The 26,974-nt window shown below is 45.4% G+C and overlaps 1 protein-coding gene across 1 annotated transcript in view; it reads right to left on the reverse strand.

The window, feature by feature from the left end:
• ABI3BP (ABI family member 3 binding protein) overlaps positions 1 to 26,974 on the reverse strand; it is a 213,764-nt gene that overhangs the window by 2,565 nt on the left and 184,225 nt on the right. The window contains exons 42-46 of the mRNA XM_084843209.1: positions 22,939 to 23,047; positions 11,258 to 11,337; positions 10,656 to 10,685; positions 4,861 to 5,022; positions 2,570 to 2,692 (exon numbers count right to left, since the gene is read on the reverse strand). Of these exons, the coding sequence (XP_084699335.1) occupies positions 2,570 to 2,692; positions 4,861 to 5,022; positions 10,656 to 10,685; positions 11,258 to 11,337; positions 22,939 to 23,047 (504 nt within the window). The remainder of the gene's footprint in view (positions 1 to 2,569; positions 2,693 to 4,860; positions 5,023 to 10,655; positions 10,686 to 11,257; positions 11,338 to 22,938; positions 23,048 to 26,974) is intronic.

A 26,974-nucleotide genomic window follows, 5' to 3' on the forward strand; every position in this document is an offset into this window, starting at 1 on the left:
TCTAAAAACTGTCTGGAAACTTCAGTTGACATAGAATACATCTATGAGAGTGCTAACTGAGACTGGGTGTTATATAATATGTCAGTGCTTTGTCATCTTCACTGGCACAAGGTCTGTTTATGGGCCCAGTTCAAAGCATTGGTCTTAACTTTTAAAGCCATTTATGGTTTCAGTCATCAATCTTTATAAAGCCTATTTCTCTATGTAGCTACCCATGCCTTGAGATCATCAACTCAGGCCTTTCTCAGTACCATTGTCAAATGAGGTATGGTGGGTGGCTATGAGAGACGGCCTTTTCAGCAGTGGCCCCTTGGTTGTGGAATGGTCTCAAAGAAGGAGATGCTGAGGCAGAGAAAAGGCCAAATCTAAAGCCCTATCAGGCTTATGCTGGCAGCGCAGAAAGCGTGTATGGGGGTGGCTACAGGGAAAATAAGTTCCACCCCATTCTGGGGCATGTTGAGGGAATGGGAGGGCTGTGTATGTGGCATCTCAAAGCACCAACAGCAGAGCAGCAAGGACAGCAGAGGATTCGATGCCCCCAAATGGGAGGTTTGGGAGGGTGGATCTCCCTCTGCCCACGGACCTTCCTGTGGGCAGAGAGGAAGATCCACACTATCCAATAGCCCCTGGGATGCCACCTTAGGGCACAATCCTATGGGTTGCGCCCTGGATATTCATAAACCCCCAAACCTGGGGGCGGACGAATAACCTATGCGGAGTGGGAGGTGCCTTCCACCTTCCGCACTGCATTTTAGCTGGATAAGTGATTTCACCTGTCTAGTGGAGGCTTCAGGGAAGGGAGGGGAGGCAAAGAGGCTGGGGCGACAGGAAAAGGCATAAGCCAGCCGCCCCAGCCTCTTCCTCTCCTCAGCCCCAAGAACACCTCCCTTCCCCCATCTCTGCTCCATTTACTGAGCAAGCATGGAGAGGCAGCTGGTGTGGTTCTCTCCGTGCTGGCAGGGAGCACAGTTTCCTGGCTCCGAGCCCTGTCTGAGAGCATGGAGCCAGGGAACCAAGAAATCCTATGTCCCCCAGAAGCTGTCTAAGGGACATAGGATTGCTCCCTCCATGTCTTTTCTGTACCAGGCAAGGGCCTTTTTTATTTTCCCAGGCCTTACTATGCTGTGCTTTAGCATTAGTTTAGCTCTGTGGTGTGTTTTTATTTTTTATTTCCTCTTTTAAATGCTGTAGTGATGTGGTGTTTTTTATTCTCTTGCTCTTGCTGTTTTAAGTGATTTTTTTAAAAAAATTCTACCGTGTTTTACTGCATTTAAATGATACTTTAGGTAATTGTGATTTTTTTAAAAAAATCTCATTGTACACTACCTAGAGAACTATTGTTGGTAGGGTGGCTTCTAAATTGAATGAATGTATAAATAAATATTGTATACAATATTTAAAAAGTAAACCAGATTATAAAGGTAAAAGGTAAAGGTGTCCCCAACCAGTCGTGTCCGACTCTAGGGTGCGGTGCTCATCCCCGTTTCTAAGCTGAAGAGCCAGCGCTGTCCGAAGACGCTTCCATGGTCATGTGGCCGGCATGACTGAACACCGAGGTGCACGGAACGCTGTTACCTTTCCCGCCGAGGCGGTACCTATTTATCTACTTGCAATTTCTTGCTTTCGAACTGCTAGGTTGGCAGAAGCTGGGACTGAAGATGGGAGCTCACTCCGTCACGCAGCACTCGGGTCTCGAACTGCTGACCTGCCAACCTTCCAGTCTGCAGTTCAGCGTCTTAACCACTAAGCCACCGCGGCCCCATAAACCAGATTATACTTATGGTTAAAAACTGTTGAAAACAGATTATTCAAAAGCTTTTATTTTAACAATAATCCTAAAGCAATTGAAACATCACAAATTTGATAGGATAACTCATTACATTTTGGAAGTAAGGGTAGTTATTTGGCAGTGTAGTATTTCCCTGGAAATAGTTTATTTGGATTAGATAGGAAACTAGGAAATTTTTGTGAACCGCCCAGAGAGCTTCGGCTATTGGGTGGTATAGAATTAAATAAATAAATAAATAAATAAATAAATAAACTTGATTCAGAGGGCAAGTACGTGGATAAGGGTGCAATCCTATGGCCCCTGGACATTGTCTGAAGAGCCATAGGATACTGGGGCTTTTCAGCTCTGAGGCCACAGACAGAACCAGAACCATGGAGATGAAAATCGCTGCTCAGATCTTCAACCCCACTCCACACTTCCAGCCACCAGAGTGTCACAACCTTGGACAAGGATGGGGAAGGGAAAAGGGGGGGGTGCCAGGGGGAGGGAGGAGGAGAGGCCAGGATACAATGTATCCTGTAGCCTCTCCAGCCCTGGCCTGCCCTTGCCAGCGCAACTCCACTAGACAGGCTCAGAGGCCCGCCTAGTGGTAAACATGTTAGAGGAGGACAGAGAGACAAAAATTGCCTCTATTGTTTCTACCACCCCATCAGCAGCAGCCCAGCAGGACATTAGATACTCGGACATCTCCGAGACCAGAGGCTTTTGTCTAGCAGACATCAGCCTGATAGGCTGCACCCTAAATTGTGTTTGGGCACACATAAACACTTTACAACATACCATCTTTGGTAGGTAGTTGATCTGATGGAAGCTGTTGCCCAGTCCTTCCATCTAAATACGAATCCACAAATTGACAATGATCTTCTCCATGTCCTCTCTGGTCTCCTATATTATAAAATGTACCTGAAAATATTAAAAAAAAAAAACTTTAAAAGATTAATCAGATTTAAATACCATTTCAAAAAGTATTAGAGAAACGTTTGTAACCTCCTCAAGCTGATGACTCCCAATCCAACAGCGCATATGCACAACACCCAGGATTACATGCATGTAGCCCTATAAAATGTGTTTGGCTAAATCCGGTTCACTGTTCCCCATCCCAAGCAGCTAACTGGCATGACTGCAACATATTTGAATCTGTAAAATGCAGGTGGATCAAGCAGGGGAATTGTGTGGACAATTCATTCCTGCTTCCATGGGTATATGGCCCCAGTTGGATCCATCCGACGATCTCAGGAGTATTTCTTGCTTGTGACAATCTCTGCCAAGCTCAAAAAGGCTTTTCACGCTCTGATGGCTCAGGTGAGTATAGATTTAGCATCCTTTAAGATAAGAACCTTTATTCCTGTGTACCATCAACACAGAATAATAGCTCAAGTGCTATTTTATGTTTCTTTTGATATGGCTGAAATTGTTGCATTTTTCCTTAATAGAAGAAGGTGGTTTCCTAACAGTTTTTGGCCTGGCCCTTGGTTGAGCCAAATTGTTAACAAAACACATAACCTTGCCTAAATACTGGTGCGATATAACTAACTTTTGTATGACTAATACAAAAGATAGGTGATGGGTTACAAAGCCACTTGGATGTAACAAAACATTCCAGCCCTGCTCCAACTCTGGGCACACACAGCAGCCTGGGTTCTGTGTATGAAGAACTCTTCAAAAGCTGTAATCGTGTCAGTTTAGCTATTCACTGGGGAGGGCATGGGCTAAACCTGCTTGCCCACCTGCTTGCCCACAATCCACTGATAGGTGCAATCGCAGCTTTTTGAAGAGGGCTCCATGAGAGCAGACCAGCCAGTGCACGTACTCATCTGTGTGTGCACTGCCACATCCAACTATGGACAGGCATGCGAAAGCCTGCTTGCATGCACCCATAGCCCCTAGATGGAATGGGACCTACTGCACAGACTCATGTTAGCTGAGTAGTTATGGATACCTTGGAAGCACTTCTCCACGGAGTGTGAAGAAAGCAGTGGCGTGGTGGAGTCACAAACTTGATGGAGTCACAAAGGAAAACCTGGCTACTATATCTCAATTGTGGATCCTTAAAAGGGTCCCCTAAGCAATTCTGAAAGTGACAAGCATGCTAAGTCACTCTCACTTAGGATAGCCCTCATCCTTTTTGGCATGCTTTGCTGTAGGAAACAGCTCCTAGTATTGACATTCTTGGCTTGGCATTAGGCTCACTGAAGTTGTTTAAAATCCCACGGTTCTTTTCACAACCGCTGAAGATAATGCTCAAAATTTAAACGGCTCTCTGTTTTTCTTTTTATAATTGCTATTTTACTGAAATGCTTACGTTAGAGGTTTGCTAAATGAGATCATTAGTAGTTGCTGTTTTATAGGACCAGTGCTGGCATATTTACATTAGTAGAGACACTAAAATACACTATGGAGTATGATTAATGCATGCACATTTGCTTTCAGTGACAGCAGCATAGGTAGGGAGGCATGCAGGACCCTCTCTTCAGCTTGGATAGCACCCATCACTCATATGGCATTATTCTTTGAATACTACAAAGAACGCCCCTAGAGTGTGTTCCCGTAAGGATGCATAGCTATGTTGAGGTACGGAGTGGTGTGTGCTGATCAGCGGAGGCTGGTGGCTCTGATTTTGGTGGGCCTGTGAATCCATTCTGGGCTCAGCACTTTGGAGAGCTCCTTTAGAATTCTGCCTGGTTCTGACTGAAACCCAGAATGGATTCACAGCCACGGAGAAATCAGAGCCACCAGCCTCTACTGGTGCTGATGAAGAAAATACAAGGGCATCCTGTCTGCTGCAAACATTAAAACAGGGTACTGATGTAGCTGGGCTCTGTGGTGGCTGAAGGGTTTTTGAGCACACATAGGTGAGTGCACATAAGGCTTGACAGTTTATCCAGTCACTGCCCAGTGTAATACCACATAACTGCTTTGTGCAGCAGTGCTATACTCCATCTCCTAAGGGAAGTCTATCGCCACTGACACATGTCGCTCTGCTTGCATGATAACCTGTCTGAGCTCATAGACCCAGCCATCCAATACGCTTACTTGCTGACAGTCGAGCGCAACTGCCTTCAGTTTCATACCTGTAAGTGAATCACTGAGGTAAATTTTGTATCGGAGGGAGTTGCACAATTGTACACCGACAAATTTCTTGTACCAGGTCCTCTTGACAAACTGTTTCCCCTTGCATTCAGAATAAGTATCAGAATTAAATTTGATTTCAGTCCAAATTGCATCTTTTCCCACTGTAAGAGGAAACACATAAGCAATTGGCTGTAACGAACAGGCATATGTGTGTGACATAAACACTGGAATTAAATGAAAAGGAATAAGAACATATTACCACTTTTAGAAAAATATGGCTTATAAAATTTCTACCCTGCTTTTTACCCTAAAACAGTCTCAACCCTGCTCACATTTACAAAACAAAATAAAATCTAACAACATAATAAATACAAGTGCAAGATAAAACAGTAAAACTAACAGATAGGAGGGAAAACATGTAAGAAAAGCAGATAAGAACATAAGAACAGCCATACTGGATCAGACCAAAGGTCCATCTAGTCCAGCATTCTGTTCACCCAGTGGCCAACCAGCTGTTGACCAGGAACTCACAAGCAGGGCATGAGCGCAACAGCACCCTCCCACCTACACTGCCAAGCAACTGGTGTACATAGGCATACCATCTCTGGTACTGGAGGTAGCACATAGCCATCAGGACTAGTAGCCACTGATAGCCTTTTCCTCCAGGAATTTATCCAACCCCCTTTTAAAGCCATCCAAATTGATTGCCATCTCCACATCTTGTGGAAGTGAATTCCATAGTTTGACTATGTGCTGTGTGGAGAAGTCCGTCCTTTTATCTGTCCTGAATCTCCCACCAATCAGCTTCATGGGATGACTCTGGGTTCTAGTATTATGAGAGAGGGAGAAAAAAGTATCTCTATCCACATTCTCCACACCATGGTAAAAGAAAAGTAGCAGATAAAAGGCCATTAAAAGGTCTTGTATACCAGGAGAGAGGAACCTCCAGCCCCTGAGCTTAATCCAGCCCACAGATCTGGCCCACCGAGCCTTCCTGGCTTCCTCCAAGCCCCACCTCCTGGAGGAATCCCCACTGTCATCCCCAGTCCGTGATCAGAGATAACAGTGGGGGATGCAGGTGGGGGACAAACTGTGCTCCTGCAGCTGCTGGCTCAGTCACGTCAGCTTCATTTGCCCCGTGTCTTCTCATCGCTGGGTGCTGCGGCTGCTTCACCTGCCCCTGTATATGCCATTAAAATGCCGATGCATCCTACTGCTTACCTGAACAGGGTCACGCCTTTCCAGCCTTCCAACTTAACATTCACAAAGGCTCAAGAGTGCTCACAAAGCACCCACCACCAGGGCCTGTCCTACTATAAACAGCGCCCTGGACGAGGAGTGCCCTAGGTGCCCCCCCCGGCAGTTTTGCAGAGGATTTATGGGGCCTGGTGCAGGTGTGATGTCCATCGAGAAGGGCATTGCTCAAAACCTTGATCTCTCAGCCACTGTGCTACAGTGTGCACAAGCCAAAATTTCAAAAGCCAAAATTTGAAAAACTATGCAACACAGCAGCACTATCACAGGTTTTACTTATAATACTGTTTTCTTTTGTAGCAGTTCCTATCTTTTGGTCAGCATCCTTTAGTTTAGAATATCCATTATTTTTATCTTTAAAAATAATAAAGAAAGTTATAAATAGAAAGGGTATCCAGCTGACCTCTTACAGCTTACAGCCTTATTTTATTATTATTTATATAGTGCTCATAGCGTTTACAGTATTTGAAATGCTAAGTGCTTGGTAATGTTTCCTCAAAGTAAAGCTGTGTTCCACGGATTTTTACCTAGCGCAAATGACATCAAGGTGGAAACTGAAGAAGACACATACTTTAAAGCTAATGGAAGGAAAATCATTGTTGTAGTTAGTAACCCAACTGCCTGTAGAACCTTGAAAGAAAGGTTACAGACACTTGCTTTTTGCCACCCTGGCTCACTGCAGACAGTACATTCAAAAAATATAGCCACTGAGCTCAGCTTGGCACCCCCCTCAGCTCAGCTTGGTGCCCCCATCACCTTGGCACCCCAGGTGACTGCTCAGCAAGCCCACCCCTAAGGCCGGCCCTGCCCACCACTGGTGCCACCTCCTTCTCCAACTCCAAGGCTCAGAGATGTACAGCTGGTGATGGGTGCACCCAGGTCCTGGTGGAGCATCTTTCCTGCCAGTGGACTGGGACTAGAAGTCCCATACTCCCCAGGGGGAAGTTGATTTTTGCGCATCATTTCAGCTAAGGCCTGTGGGACATTCTCTTTGGTAGAAATGACACCTGTCTACTGCCAGGGATTTGGGGACTTGTAGTCCCAGTCTCCAGCAGGAAAGGGATGCTGCCAGGGGCTGGGAGAGCCCAACACCACCTCCTCCTTCCTCTGCCCCAAAGTAAGTTTCTGAGCCTTGGCACAGGAGAATGGGAAGGTGGAGGATTGTAGGATCAAGGTGACCCCTCGATCCTAGTCCTGTGAGCAGGACACCTCAGTTCTGCGGCTTGCAAGCATTTGAGCAGAGGTGTAGTGTGTAGGGGGCACACACACGTGAAATGTTAATTGTGTGCTACATAACTTGATATTAATTGTGTAAGAGAATTCCGCCACGGATCCCAGGGGGGCTGAATTCCAGTTAATTCAGCCCCCCAGAATCTGTGGCAGAACGGAGCAACCCGCCCCACCATCCCACGAAAGCTCCACGAAACAGAGCCTACCTGGCTGGCTGCGGCTCTGGCTCCGGTGGCAGCTCCAGCAGTGGCTGCTGCCGGGCTGCTGCAGATGCAAATATATTTACGTAGCCTATGACGGCTAAAGCAGGAACGCAAATGGCGTAGGGGACCATTTGCGTCCGCAGCAGCCCGGCAGCGGCTGGAGGCCCCGCTGCGGGTTGGCCCGGCTGGTGGCTCTGTGGCCTGGCCGCGGAGCAGAGCCGGCTGGGCAAGATTCCGAAGGGGAGGAATGGATCGCTTCCCCCCCCATCGAGGATTTCGGGGGGAGGGACGGAGTGCCTCCCCCCCACCGCGGATGTCCCTGGACAAAACCAGGTAAGTGTTTCGTACATCCCTAGCTACGGGATACCTGAGAAAGTGCCTTCTTCTTTACCAGCCTGCCCGGTCACTGAGGTCATCAGAGGGCATGTCCCTGGTGGTTCCACATGGACCCGTGGCCCAGCTGGAGTCCACCAGGAAAAGAGTCTTCAGTGTTGTGGCCCCCTTCCTGTGGAACTCTCTGCCTTTGGAGGTCAGACAGGTGCCAATGTTGTGTTGCTTTTGGCACCACCTGAATATATTGTTATTTCGAGAGGCCTTCCTTGAGTGAACAGCCATGGTTTATTAAGTTCAGAATCTGTTTCTTTTAAAATGTTTTAATATGGTATTTTATTATTTTATGTTGTTGTTCACCACTCCTAAACCTTGATGTAGAGTGGTATATAAATACTGTAAATAAATAAATAAAACAAATAACTGAAGAAATACTAATGGGGGGGGGGCATAAGACCATTATGTCCAAGGTGAAAATTACCTCACTGCACTCTCTTCTGTGAGCATCGCCTCTTCAGTACTTATGACAAAACTCTATGCCAGGGTGGGCAACATTGGGCGGTTTGGGGGGGCATTTTTGCTCTGCTTCCCCCGACTGTATCCCTGCTGCTGCTGTGCCACCAAATTCAGCCGCAGCAGGAAAAAAAATAGCTTGAAAAAAAGCAAAATCTGGATTTTAGCCTTTCATTATGATTTGTTTGCCATTGTCACCAAATTCAGTGGTGCAGCAGCAGCAGGAATGCAGCCCACAACTGGGTGCAGTGGGGAAAATGACTCCCAGACTCCCTGAGGTCCGGTGGTAGTGGGGGCACACAGGGGGGTGGCGCATGTGGCCTGCGAACCACATTCTGCCCACCCATGCTCTGTGCCATTAAACATCTGAGGTAACAAGACAGACTATGCCTGGCACCTAAAGAGTTGGTGCCAAGTGAACATGTTTGGGAAGAATATTACATAGTTTTCCACAGAAAAAGCCCTCTCAAGTAGCCACCAACCTGGCGTTGGAGGATGGGTCACCTGCAGGAGGGCTTCTGAAGATCATTGTTGATGGGCAGCTTCATGAGGGAGAAGATGCCCCTTCAGCTATCCCAGGATATGGGATATTAGTATAAATTATATGACCCTTGAAGGGTACTGGATGAGCACACAAGTTTGAAAACAGATACTATAGCAGCGGTGAATTATTTGCACCAATTTCTGATCACAACTCCTTAGTGCAAATGTGGAGTAACTTCACTAAGAACAGAGTTAGGCTACAGAGCTAGAGTGGGGTAACAGTCCTAATATGCTCAAATATACTTTGATCCCGACAGAGCATTGATTTGTACATTTATTTAACGTTCCAGGTTTTATAGGTTCCAACTGATAAAGAGCTTTAGGGCGCAATCCTATCAAGATAGGTGGCTGCCTCCGAACTCAGAGGCGACCACCTATCCAAAGCAAGGCAGGACAGGCACGGGGAGGGGGGATCATTCCCTCCATGCCTCTCCTGCCCTGCTATTTTCTGCTAGACAGCCATTTTCAGCTGTCTAGTCGTGGGGGGGGGGGCTGAATGGGAGAGGAGGCTGCTGTATGACACATAGGATGTGTTGTACATGCAGCTCCGCTCTCCCCACCCTGGAAAGTCCCCAGCCCCACTCCTTTTCAGTCTCTCCGCACTCCTCTTCTGAGCGCAGAGGACGGGGCTTCTCCGCTCTGCCTCCGAGGCAGTGCGGACATGGGGAAAGGTCGGTTTTCCGGGAACCAACCTCACAGTGCAGGCTCCGAGGTCGGTTCCCAGAAAAGAGCATATCCTATGACCCTCTAGTCAGTGTCTAGTGGGCCATAGGATTGCTCCCTTAATGTAGTATATATAGAAAAATCATATGAGAGCAATATGTGATATGTGAAAAGGGTCTTTTGGGTTGTGGCACCAGATTGTGGAACTCTGCATGTCAGGAAGTCCAGTTGGCCTCTCTTTATTGGCTTTTTTGGCTTTATTGGCTGGTAAAGACTTTTCTGTTTCACCAAGGATTCTGTTATGCTTTTTTTTGCACCTGTTTCTCCTGTTATGTTATCTGGCTCTGTTTTTTAGCCCTTTATGCATTTTATTGTTTAATTATGCTACAGTTTTAATTGATGATGTAAGCTGCCTTGGAGGCCCCTTTGGGGACTGAAAGGTAGGGTTTAAATGATTTAATATAATAAATGCTACGGAAAATGTTTTGCTCAGAGAGGATATACGTAATGAACATAGTAAGATGCCAAAGAAAGAAAGAACACTTTTATGCAGTATTAAACATGAGTCTCCTAAATGAAGAAACATATCCCTCCTGAACTATATCAGATCCTTCCCTGCTTGTATAAGACGTTACATGGAACTTATATTTCTCAAATATAAGTTGATGGCAGGTTTTTTCACTGCCATCCAACAGTGGCAGAACACTGCTGTGTGCTCTGTTAAATCACTTATTAAGTGAGAAACAGCCTATTCATTTCACAAGCCTGCCTTTTAATTTAATGACAGGGCCGAGAAAATACGAGCTGTGCCTGGCTCATTTCTGCCTGTTGGTCCTGAGCCACTGGAGAGCCACTGGAGTGCCACATCACATTGATTGGGCAGTTCTCAGGTAAACATTTAGACTGGCAGGAATTCTTTGCAAACAGCACAGGTTAAGAAAGTAAAATCATGTGTAACATGCCTTTCCCCTCCAAATCCATTCTGTCATATAGCAGTACATTATCTCACCTCAGAAAAATGTTCTCAACAGAGTCTACTATATGAATAAAGGACTTACTTGGAATTGGCTCAGTCACTCTTGGGTCCGCTGAGGGAAAAAAAAAAAAGCATTGGGTCAGACTGAGAAACAACTTCTAGCATTTCAGAAATATACTAGAAACGGATTTTCCTCCTGTAGCTGACATGAATTATAACCTGCACAATTCTAATATTGTTTGAAATCAGGACAGAACTGTTGTGAACTGGCATTCTACAGATAAGATACTCAAGGGCTACTTCAGACTAGCGCAGAGTAGTACTTTTTAAACTATTGTTTATCTAATGCTTCTAGCCAATCCAAAACGAGATCACAGTAGTTTTGAATGTAAACATTTTTATGGCATTTTAAACTTGAATAAGTGGGTGGGGGGTTCCTTTTTTGATAAAAGAAATTCCACAGCAGCACTGTTCTAGTTCATGATAATAAAGATTAATCGCATTTTGACAGCACTTTCAGGTTCCAGTTTAAGAACTTATTATTGTGAAAGACTTGTACAGATGTTATGATCTCTTGATGCATACACCTGGATAGCTTTGCCTGCTGCTACAGGGGTAAATGCTAAGAACTGTAAAGAACTAAAGAGACGTGTGGCTAATTATTACAATTTTTGAAACTCTTACCTGATTCAGTTTTAAATGGTTTTGAGTCGCTACTTGGACCTTCACCGAGGGGGTTGCTTGGTATCACAACAAACTCATAACTAGGAAGAAAATGAGGAAAAATGCACTCTGTTCCTGACTATGAATATCAAGCATCTCACATAAAGCAGTAGTACTGGTCTACCTTAAAGGACTGTTGTAAGGATTACTAAGATAATGTATGCAAAATGTTTTGAGCACTAAGAAAAGTGCCATGTAAATACATTTTTCCCCTACATGGTATAATTTCTGTTAGAAATTGCATGTACTCTCCATATACACTATCACACAAAACAAATGCATATGTGCTTTATTTTGCCATGCTACAGAAATGCAGAATTAGTAACACACAGCAAAATAGAATCATATGCATTGGTCACATGTGATGGTATATATGTAGGATACAAGCACATTTCTGTATCAAAGTGATGCCTTTCTAGGATGTTTGATTTGGATGAAGGGGCCCTGAACGCCCAAGTTTTTATGAGAACATTAATGACATTTGGTTCAGTGCCCTGGTTCTTCTCCCTTGTTTTGAAACGGAATTCCTTGCACGTTGAACTCACCTGTGGACCTTCAAAGCTTGTTTAGATGTTTTTGTGAACATTTCCAATGAGTTCAGGGCCACTTCAGATGTTACAGTAGTGAAAGATTTGGTGATTACCTACTTCGGTTCTGTAATGTGTCTACATATCTTTTTTCATCAGAGAACTAGGACCAAGGACTATGTACAATGTCTGAAGTGTACATATCACAAATCAACAAGCACAAAGTATCCTCCCCCTTTTAATATGCCAAGCTGAATAGGCTGCAATCCTATGGTCCCTGGGAAGGTGTTCCAGGGGCCACTGCAAATTGTGAATATCCCTTCAGAGGGAGAGAGAGAGAGAGAGAGAGAGAGAGAGAGAGAGAGAGAGAGAGAGAGAGATCTAGCCTCGGAGAGGGAGATCCAACTCCCTTCCAGCTGCTGTGGAAAGTTCCACAGCCCTTAGCTCTCTGAGTAGTAGAGGCAAAAAGGGGATGTTCTGTGGGTGTATCAGAGTAGGTTTGAATCTACAGGCTTCCCATCCCTGCCCCCTGATATGCCCACAGAACTGGGAGAAATGCAACCAATGGGAGGGAAATCATCAAAGAAAAAAATGAAAAGGGGCAAGAAAAGAAAAATGCCGTTCTCTTTTGTCCTGCTGGCATAAGTCCAGCCGGTCTTTGTATTAAGTGGTTTGTTCCTCGGTTTTTGTATCTCCCATGCACCCAGCCACCGGTAGGATTGCTCTGCCCATGTTCTTTGCAGGTTCAAAGTTCTGAAGCCATTTTCAGCTTCATTAGTTTTGAGTAGCCTATGCAACTACCTGGGCAATGAGGAGAGTATTGGGGGCCATCTACATGGCACCGCTTTCAACCTTCACTCTGTTGCAACTGCGCAGCATTGCAGCTGCGAATTAGCTTCTGCTGCGGTACACTGCTGACTTCTCCAACAGAAAAATCTGCTGTGCCCTGACACATGGCCGTTAAAGTGAAATAAACTGCAGCAGCCGAGCTGCTCTTTTTCTCTCTCTACCATTATATTTAAATGCGCAACTGCGCAGCCACGTGAGGGTGGGGGCACGACACTTCGGGTTTTAGTGTCTGTTTTGTATTTTAGGGGTTCTTTTGTGTCTGTCGGTTCGTTAGGTAAAATGTGGGTGGTCTGCTCCTTCGTCACCACACCAACTGTTTGGCATGGTAACTAGGGATGTTAGACAATTCTGCCACAGACTCCAATGAGTCCGTGGCGGACTCTGTGGTGGACTCTGTGGCGGAACGGAGCAATCCCCCCCGCCATCCCACGAAATTTCCCCAGGACGGACCCTACCTTTTGTTGGCCATCCAGTCCATCCACTGCCCTGGTCTGCGGCCGCGAATGGCTGCCCCAGTCTGTGGCCACCATTTCCTTCCCTACTACAGCCATGATAGGCTACGTAAGTATTTATGTAGCCTATCATGGCAAAGAGCAGGGACGCAAATAGCATCCGCTACGCCATTTGCGTCCCTGCCTTTTGCCGTGATAGGCTATGTAAATATATATGTAGCCTATCACAGCTAACGCAGGGACGCAAATGGCGGCTGCTACGGCAACCACCATTTGCAACCGCAGCCCGGCAGCGGATGGAAGTCTGGCTGTGGGCAGCCCCACCTGGCAGCTCCGCAGACTCGCCGTGGAGCGGAGCCAGCCGGGGAGGATTCCGGGGGGAGGGATGGATCGCCTCCCCCCCCTCCAGCGGACGGCTCCACCGGAACGGGGTGAGTAATCTGTACACCCCTAATGGTAACATGCAAAGGGGCATGCCCATGCGAGACGTATGTGCCGATCCATCATTCCAAAATGGATACCTCTCTGTTACTGCACAGCTGTAGAGGAACAGGGCCGAACGGGGAGGAGTGAAAAGGCACCACAGAGTGATGCAATCACTAAGCACGCCTACTCCATGCCCACCACAAACTGCAAAGTCAGTTCAAGGAAGGGATGTACAGCTCAGCAACTGCAGTGAGCCTGCAGCAAGCTAAAAAATTACAGCAAAACTCCTCTGCTGAAATCCGCATTTTCCCTGTGAAAACTTTGGTTCAGCTGCGAAGTGGCGACTGCGTCGTATGTCCCAAAGGTCCTCGGATCACAGCAGCCGTGGAGTAAATGGCTCATGTAGATGGGGCCTTGGACTTCATGTACACTCTTTATTGAAATGCAATCAGCACCCAGGGCCAAGCTAGATTACAAGACAATAGATCCACTAATCAAGGTATACTAAGTGGTTTAGTACCTCCTTTGCCTTCAGCTAGTAGAATAGGCTAATGACCATAAAAGTCTACCAGGCCAAAAATGCCACACATGATAATACATGCATTTGCACAGATTAAAGTGAATTTTATTTATATTACAGCAAGGACTTTTTCCATTGGAAATTGCTACCCCATATAGAATCTTGGCAAATAGAAGGAATTGCTACTTTCCAAATCATGTAATAGTACAGAAATGCAGGTGCATAGAAAAGAAAAGAATTAAACTGTCAGCTTTAAAAAACAAATTGAAAAACAATAGCTAATGTTATAATAGTTACTTTTCATTTATTGTTAAGTTTCATGATGGTATCAGGTTCAAAGCAAGTCACTCATTTTTAAGTGTAAATATTGATATTTTATCTGTAATATATAAAGGGGATGATGCCAGATACTTTGGGTTCCTGGATGAAGGAACTCTGTGGACACATATGGCATAATCTGACCAAAGCTAAACACCTATATGTCCCATTAATTTCAAATGGCGAGTGTGTGTATGTGTGCAGTGGGGTGGGGTGGGGTGGGCAGTTAAAGCTCTCTTGCTGAAATCCATGAGACCTAAAAGTGTTTACATTTGTCTGGGTTGTACTCATAGTTTCCCTGCTATAATGAGACTGAAATTGTCTCCTGGGAAAACAGCAGTCTTTCATATTTTAAAATATTTGCCGCAAGAGTAATTTGATATCATGCCTGCTTAATACCCACTCCGTGCAAATGGAAACATTTGGCTAAGTCTCTTACAGCGCAATCCTTTACATGCCGACTTAGAAGGAAGCCTCATTGAGTTCAGTGCTACTTACTCTCAGTTAAGTGGGCACAGGACTACAGGCTTAGATCTTTTGACTTTTTCAGAATTGCAGCCCACCTTCAATCCCAACTTGCAACATGAGATCCGCTTTTATTGCTTATCCTATGCTTGTTTTCTTACTTCACTCTCTACGGTCCAATGGAAAGGAAATGGGGATCCTTAACCTTGATAGATGTACGTAAGAGGACATTTCGGTAGGTCCAGCTTGTCCAGCGGGACTGAGAAAAGCTGCACCTATTCCTTAGCCACCCTCCTTTCTGCTTCCCTCCCCCCCTCCCCAAAAGAACAGAAAATGAGAGTGGCACCTTAGTTTGGGGCATACACCCTGAAGACCGGTACCCTTGGGCATCGCTGTACTGTCAAAAACTAAGATCTACCATGCTCCTGTGTGTGCCAAAATATTCCCCTTAGAAGCTGGAATAATTCAGTATTGGAAAATTCCACTCAGATATCACTTCTGCAGTTAGCAGATCATGCTCACCAGGTTGCTGTTTGCTACCATACCTGGGGCCTGTGCACAACATAATACAGCCACGCTTTCCTTTTGCCTTTCCTTTTCATCACCTATTGTTGGAGTTGCTTTTCAGCCCCTCTGTCAGCATCCCTGCCTATCCACTCTTCCCCTCTTACCCTTCTTTCTAGTGACAGCCCAAGACATTTTGTAGCCTGAAGTAGAGCTCAAATGGCAGCTAAAGACAACACTTTTATTTGTATGCATGCATGCATTTAAAACATTTGTATCCTCCCCTATATCATTAAGATTTTTTAAAAGATTTGCTGCAACATTCAGACGTGTATTCCTGCCTTCAACTATCTCCCTCCACTCCAAGGTGCTCTCTGACATAGGTCACTGCATCTGGCTGCATGGCAGGGTCAGCCTTGCTTTCTGCTAACAATATACTGCCTCTTTAATTGCTAGGTCCTCATTAGATTCTTGCTGACTCATTTATTGTCCTTTCTGATCATCTTCTCCTCAGAGCCATGTCTCCTCCACTTACCCTCCCGTTATGTTGTTTTTCGTAAGGGGAAAAACCTTCCCTTATTCTACTTCCTTCAGCCACCTTTACCCTGGGCTCGCCGCCCCTTCATGCAGATACTGCATGCAGACATATCATCTCAATTTGATTTCTAGTCCTTGCCTGCACAGCCCTTCCTGTGAAGGTTTTTCTCAGCCAAACCCAACTTTTACTTTTCTCACAGAAGCTGGTTTATTTGCAAACAGTTTATTGCTACCAGCTTCATTTCCCCAGCAAAATGTTTATGAACATTCCACAACATCATGGAAGCATAGTCAGTGTCAGCATGTTACCATTGCCATGATAAAATCCCTTACCATGTTACCTGATTTTCTGAGCCATTTGAACCTTCATGCTCCCAGCACCATTTCATGCAAGTAAATAACATCTTATTGAAAGCCTGAAAACTGCGGGTGGCCTGGTTGGGCTTGAACACAGCTTTTCTGTGTTCAGTTCAATCATATCTCATGAACCACCTTGGTTTTGCCACTGATAACGATGATAAATAGGTTAGCAGCACTCTGGTCATGTTTACACTATAAATGTACCTCTGGTCAATGCCAATATCAGACATTTCTGATGCACATCCACTTTGCCATGTATGTACTGTAAATATACACACTCCTATCTCGCGGCTATCATCCACACTGACAACATATGGAAATTGGAATAGATATAGGCTGAATCTACACATAGCAGTTATACCATTATCATACCGTTTTCATAACTATTGGTGCCCATTGGTGTCATGTGTCCCAATAGTTATGATAACGGTATAAATGCTGTGTGTAGATTCAGCCGTAATGTAACTTTGGTATTACAACACATCACAGCAAATTTGGACAAATTCCTCTACATATACCAGAGGGCATCTGGATGGACGTTCTGTGAAACTTACATCAAAGGAGAGGTTTGCCTGAATTCAGCTTTAGCTGTCACCAACTGTTTTGTTTTCTTTGATTTGAAGAAACTGGGCAAACGTAATAAGACTCCCATTTAAAAATAATTAAAATCAAATGGAATATGCAGTTGAATGATTCCTGGCATGTTTCTGCAGAATAAAAACATTTATAAAGACAGATGGGGAGTAGGATCTGAGATGACAAATAACAAAGGGACCTTGAGGGGCCCAGTGGACGCAGAGAATTCTGTTCCAGGAATTCCAGAAACAGGAGAAGATCCATGTGTGGGGCCTAGGGAAGACCAGGCACTGGGATGCTTGAAGGACAGGTATGTGAGGGCCTTGGCAAAAGATGCACAGCCTGCCAAATCACAGCATGGTCTAAAGAACTGCAACGCGCTGGGCACAAGTTCAACTGGTGGGAGAAGGGATGGCCATACTGGATCCCTATGTGAGCTGCTCTGCACCCCACTCTCTAACTGCACAGAGTGCAGGACTGAAACCTTACATTTTGCAGCCCTGCTATATAAAGATCCTAATATAGATTTAGTGATTCAAACTTTCAGCATTACAACAAAAAATATTTCCAATCCTGTTATCGGTTAAACTAGTTTAACCTCTAATATTTGGATGCACAGGAAGTTCTGATTAAGTATCTCCCCCAATTTCCATTCAATGTATGCTCACAGTACTCGAATAACTTTTGCAAAATGTGTAGAATGTTCCTGCAAAGTTTCTTGACTTTTAATGAAGTGTGAATCTGACTGCCCTTAAAACAAAACAATGCGATGAACCAGGAAAAGTATGTGTGGCCTGTGAAATTCAGATAACATTCCACCCCAACCCATGGGTGCTGGCTAGACTTTAAAAAACAGTAACACAGATCGTTGTAAATGTATTAATGGAAATGTGATACTGTTATTACTGCTACGCCTTGTGCCCAGTTTATAGACAGACAAATGTGAACTGTTAAAACATAAAGCTTTTAATCTATGGCCCAAAGCAAGCAACTTTCTATCCAGTTTTCCAGTTCAGTGTCAAAGTAGTTCAACTGAGCAGGCATTCAGCAAGACTGATCCTGTTGGTATTCCCTTTCTCTTTAAGCATAAGATACTGGCAACTTAACAGAACTAAGAGCATTTCTACACTAGGCTTTTATTGCACACTCGTGATTGGTCACTCACAGAAATTTGTGGGTCCGTTACACAATGTTATCAACCTCCAGGGCATCTCCTGCGCTTTCTGACCTTTATCCTGCTTTTAAAAAGATCAGAGGTAACCCAATAAGGAACATTAATCCACTATATCAGGTGCAATTACACAGTTCCGCTATACAACTGCACCATCTAGTGGCTATATAATGAAAATATAGAACTTTCAGACAAAGGAAGTCCCTGAATCAAAGCCTGTGTAAAGGAGCCAATCTTAATCTTGAAAAGAATCGGGAAGCAAAAGCCCCAGTAAGTTGTGGAATAAAAAGCCTGGTGTGGAGAAGCCCTAAGACAGCAACGAGACTATTTAACTGGATTTGAAAATAAAAAGGCTTGCTATGTTACACAGCCTATGCTTTTCATGTCTCAAGGAAGCATATATGTGGTTTCTTCTGGAACTAAAGGATAGCTATAGCATGAAAGAGAGATTTAAAGCAGAGGTTTAAAACTACATTTTCATCAATATAAGGAAAATCTGAGATTCATCATGAAAAAATCACACTCAAGAGCTATACAATCCAGAGAATTTTGCATGAGCAAGAACAAAAGTTGAACGTGAGTCCTATCTTTGATCCTGAATGTGCTGAAATGCAAGAAGGGCAAAACACTGTGGATTTTGGAGTATACAAAGAGATCTTTCAGAAGAATACATTGTAGGAGATGGGACAACAGGGAATAACCACACACAGTGGCCAATGAGGTGGGCTAGAGGGCCAGATTGGCTGCCGAGGGATCGAGGGGGTTTCTTGCCCATACTGGTGATAGAGGCAGGGGGTGCTGAGCATTATGCAGTCCTACAGTTCCTAAGTAGACAGCAGTGCCCAGTGCAGACATGGGCCACTGACATCACCAACAAACACTGGGCACTGCCACAAGCTTTTGTGGTGCTGACCCAGCCAGCCCATGCCTGCACAGCTGCCTTGGGACACCAATTGGTAAAGGCACACCACCCACCCGGATTGCTGCTCAGTGATGGTGGCCAATTACAGTTGTCTTCCCCACCCCATTGGCTACTGTTAATAATCACCCAGGAAAGTGAATATGTGACAATCTCCGGCTGTCAGGAGCGCCCTAGCTGCCTCTTGCAGTCCCCTCCAATAGCCAACTCAGGACACAGACGATGGACACAGCTTCTTTCCGAGGCTTTATTCCTTTATGACTCTTTCAGATACTAATCACTAGCGACGAAGCAAGGAACAGCACTGGGGAAAGATAGCAGAGTAGCCTAAGCTCCAGGTAAGGCAGTTGGTCCCCGTTTGAAGGGGAACCATGGGAAGACTCTGAACTTATGGGCTATGGAGAGATCCTCCCTCTTTCCCTTGGGTCCTTGGGACGCGACCATTGTTTGAGCGCCAAACGAGCAGTATGCCTCCTTTCGGCGCCCTCCATCTGCCATCGCTCCTTGCGTCTGCGCCGAGCATTCAGCAAGGCCCCCTCCAGCGCTCTCTCACTGCCAGGGTGACTATCTATCCCAGGAATGCTGGCAGGAGGAATCTCTGCCAGCTGCTGTGCTTGTGAGAGATGAGTGAGCTCCTCTCCCACGGATTGCTGTTCCTCCTCAGAATCAGAACTGCTCTGGGGCTCTATGGGCTCAGTTTCCACCCTGACACCGGCATGGCTCTACTGAAAATAATTCAGTGGCATATGCAATATGTAGAAAAAAACCTTAACCAGTAGTTCCAGCTGGTGAATTCTATGGTTGTTGATAAGCCAGAGAATCCAAGATAACATAATGGGTCAACAATGGCTATCTCCTATTTCATCTCGCAACGGTACCTGATAATTAATCCAGCATTATCCAGGATGGATTAAATTCCGAAGGGTCCATTCCAACACAAACTCAAGCATGTTTGAGTCTGCACTGGATTGTAGTCAAGAAATACAACTAGCCATGGTTTGTTGGGAGTGCATAAAATGTATTGATGGTCCAAGTATTATTTTAAGTCAGTCAACTATATCTTACCCTTTGTGAAGATTTTATTTATTGTTTATGAATTGCTTCAAGCTCCTCAGATGAAAGTAACTGCTGAAGACCAAGGGATTTGAGTAAGAAGAAACGTAATGTGCAATGTTGTTTTGACTGACTATCCAGCCAAATTTTATTCACTGCAGCAACTTTTAATAAATGGAAGAATGCTGAGTGAACCAAATTATGGGTAAAATGTTTTGTATTTTCCTAGTTGCTTGCATTTTGTCAAGCCTTAAGATGTTATTTTTCCTTACTCTGAAACACTGCAAACATTATTTTTGATAGCTCTCCAGCTCTTCAAATGCCAAAACACTCCTCACCTAAGGGGAAAATTAAAATAGCCAGTGAAAAGTACTGGTTATCAGGCATGTGTTGCTATGAGAGAATGGAACACCTGCATCAGGTCTGTATCTTTAACATGGAATTTTCCAGCAATCCTGCTCTCCAACAGAACTGAAATGCAAGGAGGTGTCAGCAAGTCTAACGATCACTGCTGTCTTAAAAAAGTAACGGGGAACATGAACAGCCCTTGAAGCACAAGTGTTAAGAAGAAGAATCAGCTAATGGTTTCATAGCATAGACTTTAGCCTCCCAGTCCACTTGATTTCATGTCTTCAAGCATGAAAACAAAATGTGTACCAAGCTTAGAAGTTACGATCAGCTCTGACATAATACCCCCTTCCCCAGTTATTCCTCGTAATTCTTTCTAGTGGATCCGTCATTCATTATAAGGCTCACCGTTGTGCCTACAGGGCACCTTCTTAGAGATGTTTTACAATGTCCCGTTTTTGCTCTTAATAAACAGCACTTTGTGCTCTGCTTAGGCCACCTTCCTGACATGAGAAAATGTATCTACACAGACACAGTCTTTGGACTGCAGCAAGAGGTGGCCTTAGGTGGGTGCAAGGGATACAAGTACACCAGCTCCCATCCTATGCATGAATCGTGCTTACCATCCAACATGCTGCCACAGTCTGCTGATTGCCTGTCAGAATGCAGTGATAAAATGCTAAGCACCTGGCCCTACCTCCAACCCCCACCCCTTCTGAGCAGGATTAAGAATAAGGTATGTTATGTGGCAGCAGCTGCATAAATGAACACTGACAGTGATTGAGGAAGGGACTTACTGCAGTAGGCAACAGGAGTAGGAGTTGGGGAGGACAGACTTCAAAATAAGTTTTTCCTGGTTGCTTCTGACCCCTTCTCAGCAAGGCTGTTCACACAACACACTAACCCACAGTCAATGGTTGAGCATGGGTTGTTTTGAACCGTGGGTTGTTTGTTGAACCGTGGGTTAGCATGTTGTCTGAATGCAGCATGTTTTCTGCAGGGTGGGTTATCATGTCTGAATGCAGCCAGGGTGGCTTGTTAACCATGCAGTGTGGCTTGTTAACCATCCCGAACAACCCAACAACAAACCATGAGAACAAGCCAACAAGAGGTGGCTTGTTTGAGAACATAAGCCACACTGCATGATTAACAAGCCACCCTGGCTGCGTTCAGACATGCTAACCCACTGTTCAACAAACAACCCACGCTCAACCACTGAGTGTGGGTTAGCATGTTGTGTGAACAGCTCTGTCTGTCCTCTACTGCCTCTTACAAGGGCTGGAGCCAGGGGCTAGTGAGACTGGAACTAAATTCAGACCCTACAGAAAGCATTGCCAGTTAAATGCACAGCTATATGTGATACAAGCAGGTTGCATTAGTAACATCCAAGGGGGAACTCCTGTGGTGGATACATACAGAAGACTGTATGCCTATCTACAACCAGAGCATATCCCCTACATGTTCCTCTTCAGGCCTGACAAAAAAATGTTCCACCAGGCAAATGCGCAATCAATTGTGCACTTATCTGGGGACATGTCTTTGCAGTGTCAGCTGGCCAAACTACATGTTACACAGGGATCTGTGATCAGATCTTGCAACCTTGTTAAGGTTTAAAGCAGCTGCAAGGGGTCCTGCCTTGGATTGGGGCTGCAGCTTACCCCTCCCTCCCACCAATACCATTTCCACAATTAAAATCCCTCCACCCAAATGCCTCCCTATATTGCAAAAAGAGCACATTCAGGATGTGTTCACATTAACTGTCTGGTTAAGTACCTAACAGAGTTAACTTAGTGTTAAAAAGCACTAAAAATCAAGTTTAATGAAATAGAAAACCCTGCACTGGTTTCAGGAATATAAACTAAACGGAAACTGAAAGCTTCCACAGAAAATATCAGCAGACATTTCCAACTGCTTGGGAAGCTTGATCCCCAAGAGAAGGAGTCCTTCCCCCTGTTAAAAGAATAATTGTTTCCAGCTGGCTGAGCAAAAGCTGGAAGAAAAACCGGTTTTCCAATTCCTGCAGGACTGAGAGCCCTAAAGCACCAAGGTACCTTTTGCTTCTAACTAAGACTTGATTTCCCCATCTCAGAGTGGTTGGGGCTCCAGCAGTCAGGGCCAGCCAAATACATTTTGCTGCCGGAGGTTAAGGGCAAGATTCCCCCCCACACACACACACACTTAGGGGATGCAGGGCAGGTTACATGGCACACACAGTTATCTTCTTCAACACCTTGCTGCTGATCCCTCCCCCCCCCCAGCATCTGTTGACTCTGCCTAATGGCAGGGCTGGCCCTGCCAGCAGCTGATCACAATTGCTTTTCATCTTCGGTCTTCTGGAAATGCCTGTCCTTGAAACAGGGCATATCTTCTCTCAAATGTGTTGAGGAAGAAGTTGGACTGGGAGGGGTGTCTTCTCCTTTCCAATTACCCTTCAGTATGCAGAAGTAACTATAATAGAACCAACTTTATGAGTTACTACTTCTGACCACACAGCCTGTCATTGATTCTAAAATGATTTAATGAATGATTGGGAGAAAATGAGCTGTAGAATGTTTGCATGCAACATACGCTCAGTATTACAGCAAGATTCCTTGGTAATATTTCCTAAGTGCATTACCTTGTGTTAGGTTTCAAGTTTTCCACTGTAGAATGAGTTTGATTTGTAGTTATAATGGACTTGTCCTTTCCGACAGGGCCTCCATTTTCAGTTGATACAACTTTATATTCTGAAATGAAGAAGAATCGTGGTCAACTATTCTCTACACCTCCATGGTGTAGTTAACATGCTTCTATTGTAAACCAGTTAAAAATCTGGATTAAATAATGTATTTATTAACAGGAGAGATTTTTTTACAGCTCAGTTCAATGAAAACAATTATCTCTTTGCTTGTATCTTCAGTGTTGAAAACTCCTGGGAGAATCTGTTCAGAACTGTATGTGCAAATAGAGGGGTACTTATTTTTTGTGTTGTTTTTTTGGCAATGCAAAGCATTAGAAGATTTTCTCCCTAAGGAAACTGAGGTGAATAGCATTATGTTTTTGCTGGTTATGCTGGGATTTGTAGTGCCAGTCTTCTCCCTAGTGGGAATGGGTGTTCTGCTTGGGAGCTGGAGCATTTGCTGCAGCTTCCCCCTCCTCCTGCTGAGGTAAGTTGGGTGGGTCTTTGGGGGAGCATGGGGAGGTGGTGAAGGCAGTGGCAGGCCCTGGAGGTGCTGGCCATGTGAGCCCTGCTAATTGTACAACTACTCACGAGGAACAGAACATCGGTGCTTACTCTTGTGAACACTCAAGTTCCATTTCTCATGATTTCCCTGTTCATAATAAAATTATACAATACGTTAAGACTGCCCAGCTAGAAATAAAGGGGTAGGGAAATAAGCAAACAGGGCAAGGCAGACTACAGCATAATGAAATATAATCTTTATCCTTAAGACACTGGTTTAATTATGTCTTAGAATCAAGACTGCCACAATCTGATAATATTATCCTGAATCGTAATAGCTATCTTATTTATTTTATTTTATTTTATTTCATTTCTATACCTTTCTGAAGCCCAATTGAAATGGATCTAGATAATCCGTTTCATTCAACAGTGCCTGGAGCTGTCCTACAACCACCCGCTCAAGCACCTTGCCCAATAAGGGGATGTTGGCCACTGGCCTATAATTGTTAACATCCTCTGGGTCCAGGTTAGGCTTTTTCAGGAGTGGTCTAATTACTGCCTCTTTTAAAGCGGCAGGCACCACTCCCTCTCTCAAGGAGGAATTTACAACCTCCTGGACCCAGCCGGACAACCCCTCCTTGTTTGATTTAATAAGCCATGAAGGGCAAGGGTCAAGTACACAAGTGGTCGATCGGACTTGGCCAAGCACCTTGTCCGCATCCTCAGGCCTCAGTAACTGAAACTCATCCAATAAAACTGGACCAGACGGTGCTCTGAACGCCTCTACCAATGGAACTGCATTAATGGTGGTGTCCATTTCATGACGAATCTGAGCGATTTTATCCTCAAAGTGCCGTGCAAACTCGTCACAGCGTGCTACCGAGGGTTCCACCGTCTCTCTCCCTGGCCCAGAATGTAACAGGCCGCGAACCACTCGGAAAAGCTCTGCTGTACGACACTGAGATGATGCAATGCTGGTGGAAAAGAACTGTCTCTTTTCCACCCTCACCGCCACAGAGTAGGCTCGATAGTGGGCTCTTACCTGTGTTCGGTCAGACTCAGCACGAGTTTTCCTCCACCTGCGTTCTAGCCGTCTCCCCTCTTGCTTCATTGCCCTCAGCTCAGGTGTATACCAAGGAGCTGGCCAGGCTCTGCTCAGAGGGAGAGGGCGCTTGGGTGCGATCGTGTCAACCGCCCGAGTCATCTCTGCATTCCACAGAGCGACCTGGGCTTCGACAGGAACACCAGCCATACCAGCAGGAAAATCCCCCAGAGCCCTCTGGAATCCATCGGAATCCATTAATCTCCGGGGGCGGACCATTTTAATAGGTCCCCCACCCTTACAGAGGGGAAAGGCCGCCAGGAGTCTAAACCTCAGCAGGAAGTGATCTGACCATGACAAAGGGACAGATGTTAATTCCTCCACTTTCAGATCACCATCCTCCTGCCCAGTCGAGAAAACCAGATCAAGCGTGTGTCCTTTTGTATGCGTTGGGATGATGACATGTTGGGACAGCCCCATGGTTGTCATGGCGGCCATGAAGTCCTGAGCCGCCAAAGATACAGCGGCCTCGGCATGGAAGTTGAGATCCCCCAGGACCATCATCCTAGGGGTCCTCAACACCAAGTCCGAGACCACCTCCGTCAGCTCAGGCGGGGAGTCTGATGGGCAGCGGGGTGGGCGGTACACCAACAGAATCCCCAATCTGTCCCGGGTACCCAACACAAGGTACAAACACTCAAGATCTGCGCTCGAATGAGCAGGAAGCCTAGAGAGGGAGATTGAATTCCTATAGACCATGGCAACCCCCCCTCCCCGACCCTCAAGTCAGTGTTGGTGCTGCACCGAGTACCCAGGAGGGCACAGTTGGGAGAGAGTGACCCCTCCCAGTTCCCCCACCCAGGTCTCAGTAATACATGCCAGGTCAGCCCCCTCATCCACAATCAAATCATGGATGAGGGAGATTTTATTTTGGACCCATCTTAGGACAATGGGAGCAATAACTACAAGGTGGGACCTAGAGATTGAAACTATGTGTGTATTCTGGGTAGTATCCAATGTCATTCCTACATACAGTAGACTAGGGATGGCGGAGAATTTCTCCCCGAAACTTCGGGGGGCTGAGTGCCAACGTGTTCAGCCCCCCGAACAAGTTTCGGGGAGAAATCCTCCGCACCCCCCTGCACCCCGCACCCCCCCCCGGGACGGGACTTACCTTCGCCGAATGTCCCTCCTGACGGCGGGTCCGGCCGGCGGTTCGGCAGGTGTTCGTGCAGGGCGGGAGCGGCAGCCGGTCTTTCGACCGGCTGCCGCCGCCGCCATTCCAATAAAAGAAAAAAAAACAACGCCCTTAAAAACAACGCCCAAGCGTTGCCCTTATTTTCGCCGTAGTCTACGTAAATCTTTACGTAGACTACAGCGACCAAATAAGGAACGGGAATGGCGGCTCCCTATGGGGGCCGCCATTAGCGTACGCGCTTTTTTTTTTTTTTAAGTCACCCGTGATAGGCTACGTGACGATTAACGTAGCCTATCACGGCTGACTTTGCAGATCTAGCCGTGATAGGCTATGTTAATCGTCACGTAGCCTATCACGGGGGCGTTTTTTTTTTTTTTTTAACTTTCGAGTTTGCGGCCGGGCGAGGCGGGAAGCCTCCTCCCCGGCCTGAATTTCGGCCGGGCAAGGCGGGAAGCCTCCCCCCCCAGCCTGAACTTCGCGGGGGGAGCAGCGAAGCACCTCCCCCCCACCGCGAACAAGCTTCGACGAAAGGTAAGTGACTTTCGTCCACCCCTACAGTAGATCCATGGAAATGAATGGGACTTCAGTGAGTCATGTTAAATTAAGTCCCATTCATTTCAGTGTGTCGTCTCTACACAGGACTAACATTGGGTTCTACACACTGTCTCCAGAGCCATTTCACAGTATTTCAGCTTTGCATATTAAGTGAACTACACACATTTAAATGAATTCTGGCTTTTAAAATATAAACAAACCTCTTAATTAGGAGATGACACTTTGGTAATATAAAAAAGAAAAGAAAAGGAAGACATTTATACAGAAAATGTAGTCAAGCCCTGAACAACAGTTTGCTAGCTTCTATCTTTCATTTAGTTTTAGGAGGAAATGTGACAACAGTTTTGGTAACTGTTGATCAAGCTTTTCCCTTGATTAAATGACTTTTTTTTTTTAAGAATGTCTAATATTTTGAAAACACCAAGGAAACAAATGAGCAAAAGGGTAGATACAACATAAATAAAGTGAAATTATACAAATTTGTATTTAATTCCATCCAAAATCATTCCAAACAGAACTAGACTGACACATGCATAAACTCAGATTAAGCTCCCTGACTATCCCCCTAGAAAAAAAATCAGTTCCAGCTTCACCACTATGTTGGAATTGGATGGCTATCAGTGGTGGCCCTAAGTTCCAAATGTGTCTGTTCACTGGATAAGACACATGGAGTCTATATAGCTGAAGCTATCATG

Source organism: Heloderma suspectum, chromosome 3 (genome assembly GCF_057233095.1).
Source record: "Heloderma suspectum isolate Gila_16-S chromosome 3, 16-S_ref, whole genome shotgun sequence".
In the NCBI taxonomy this organism is placed as follows: domain Eukaryota; kingdom Metazoa; phylum Chordata; class Lepidosauria; order Squamata; family Helodermatidae; genus Heloderma; species Heloderma suspectum.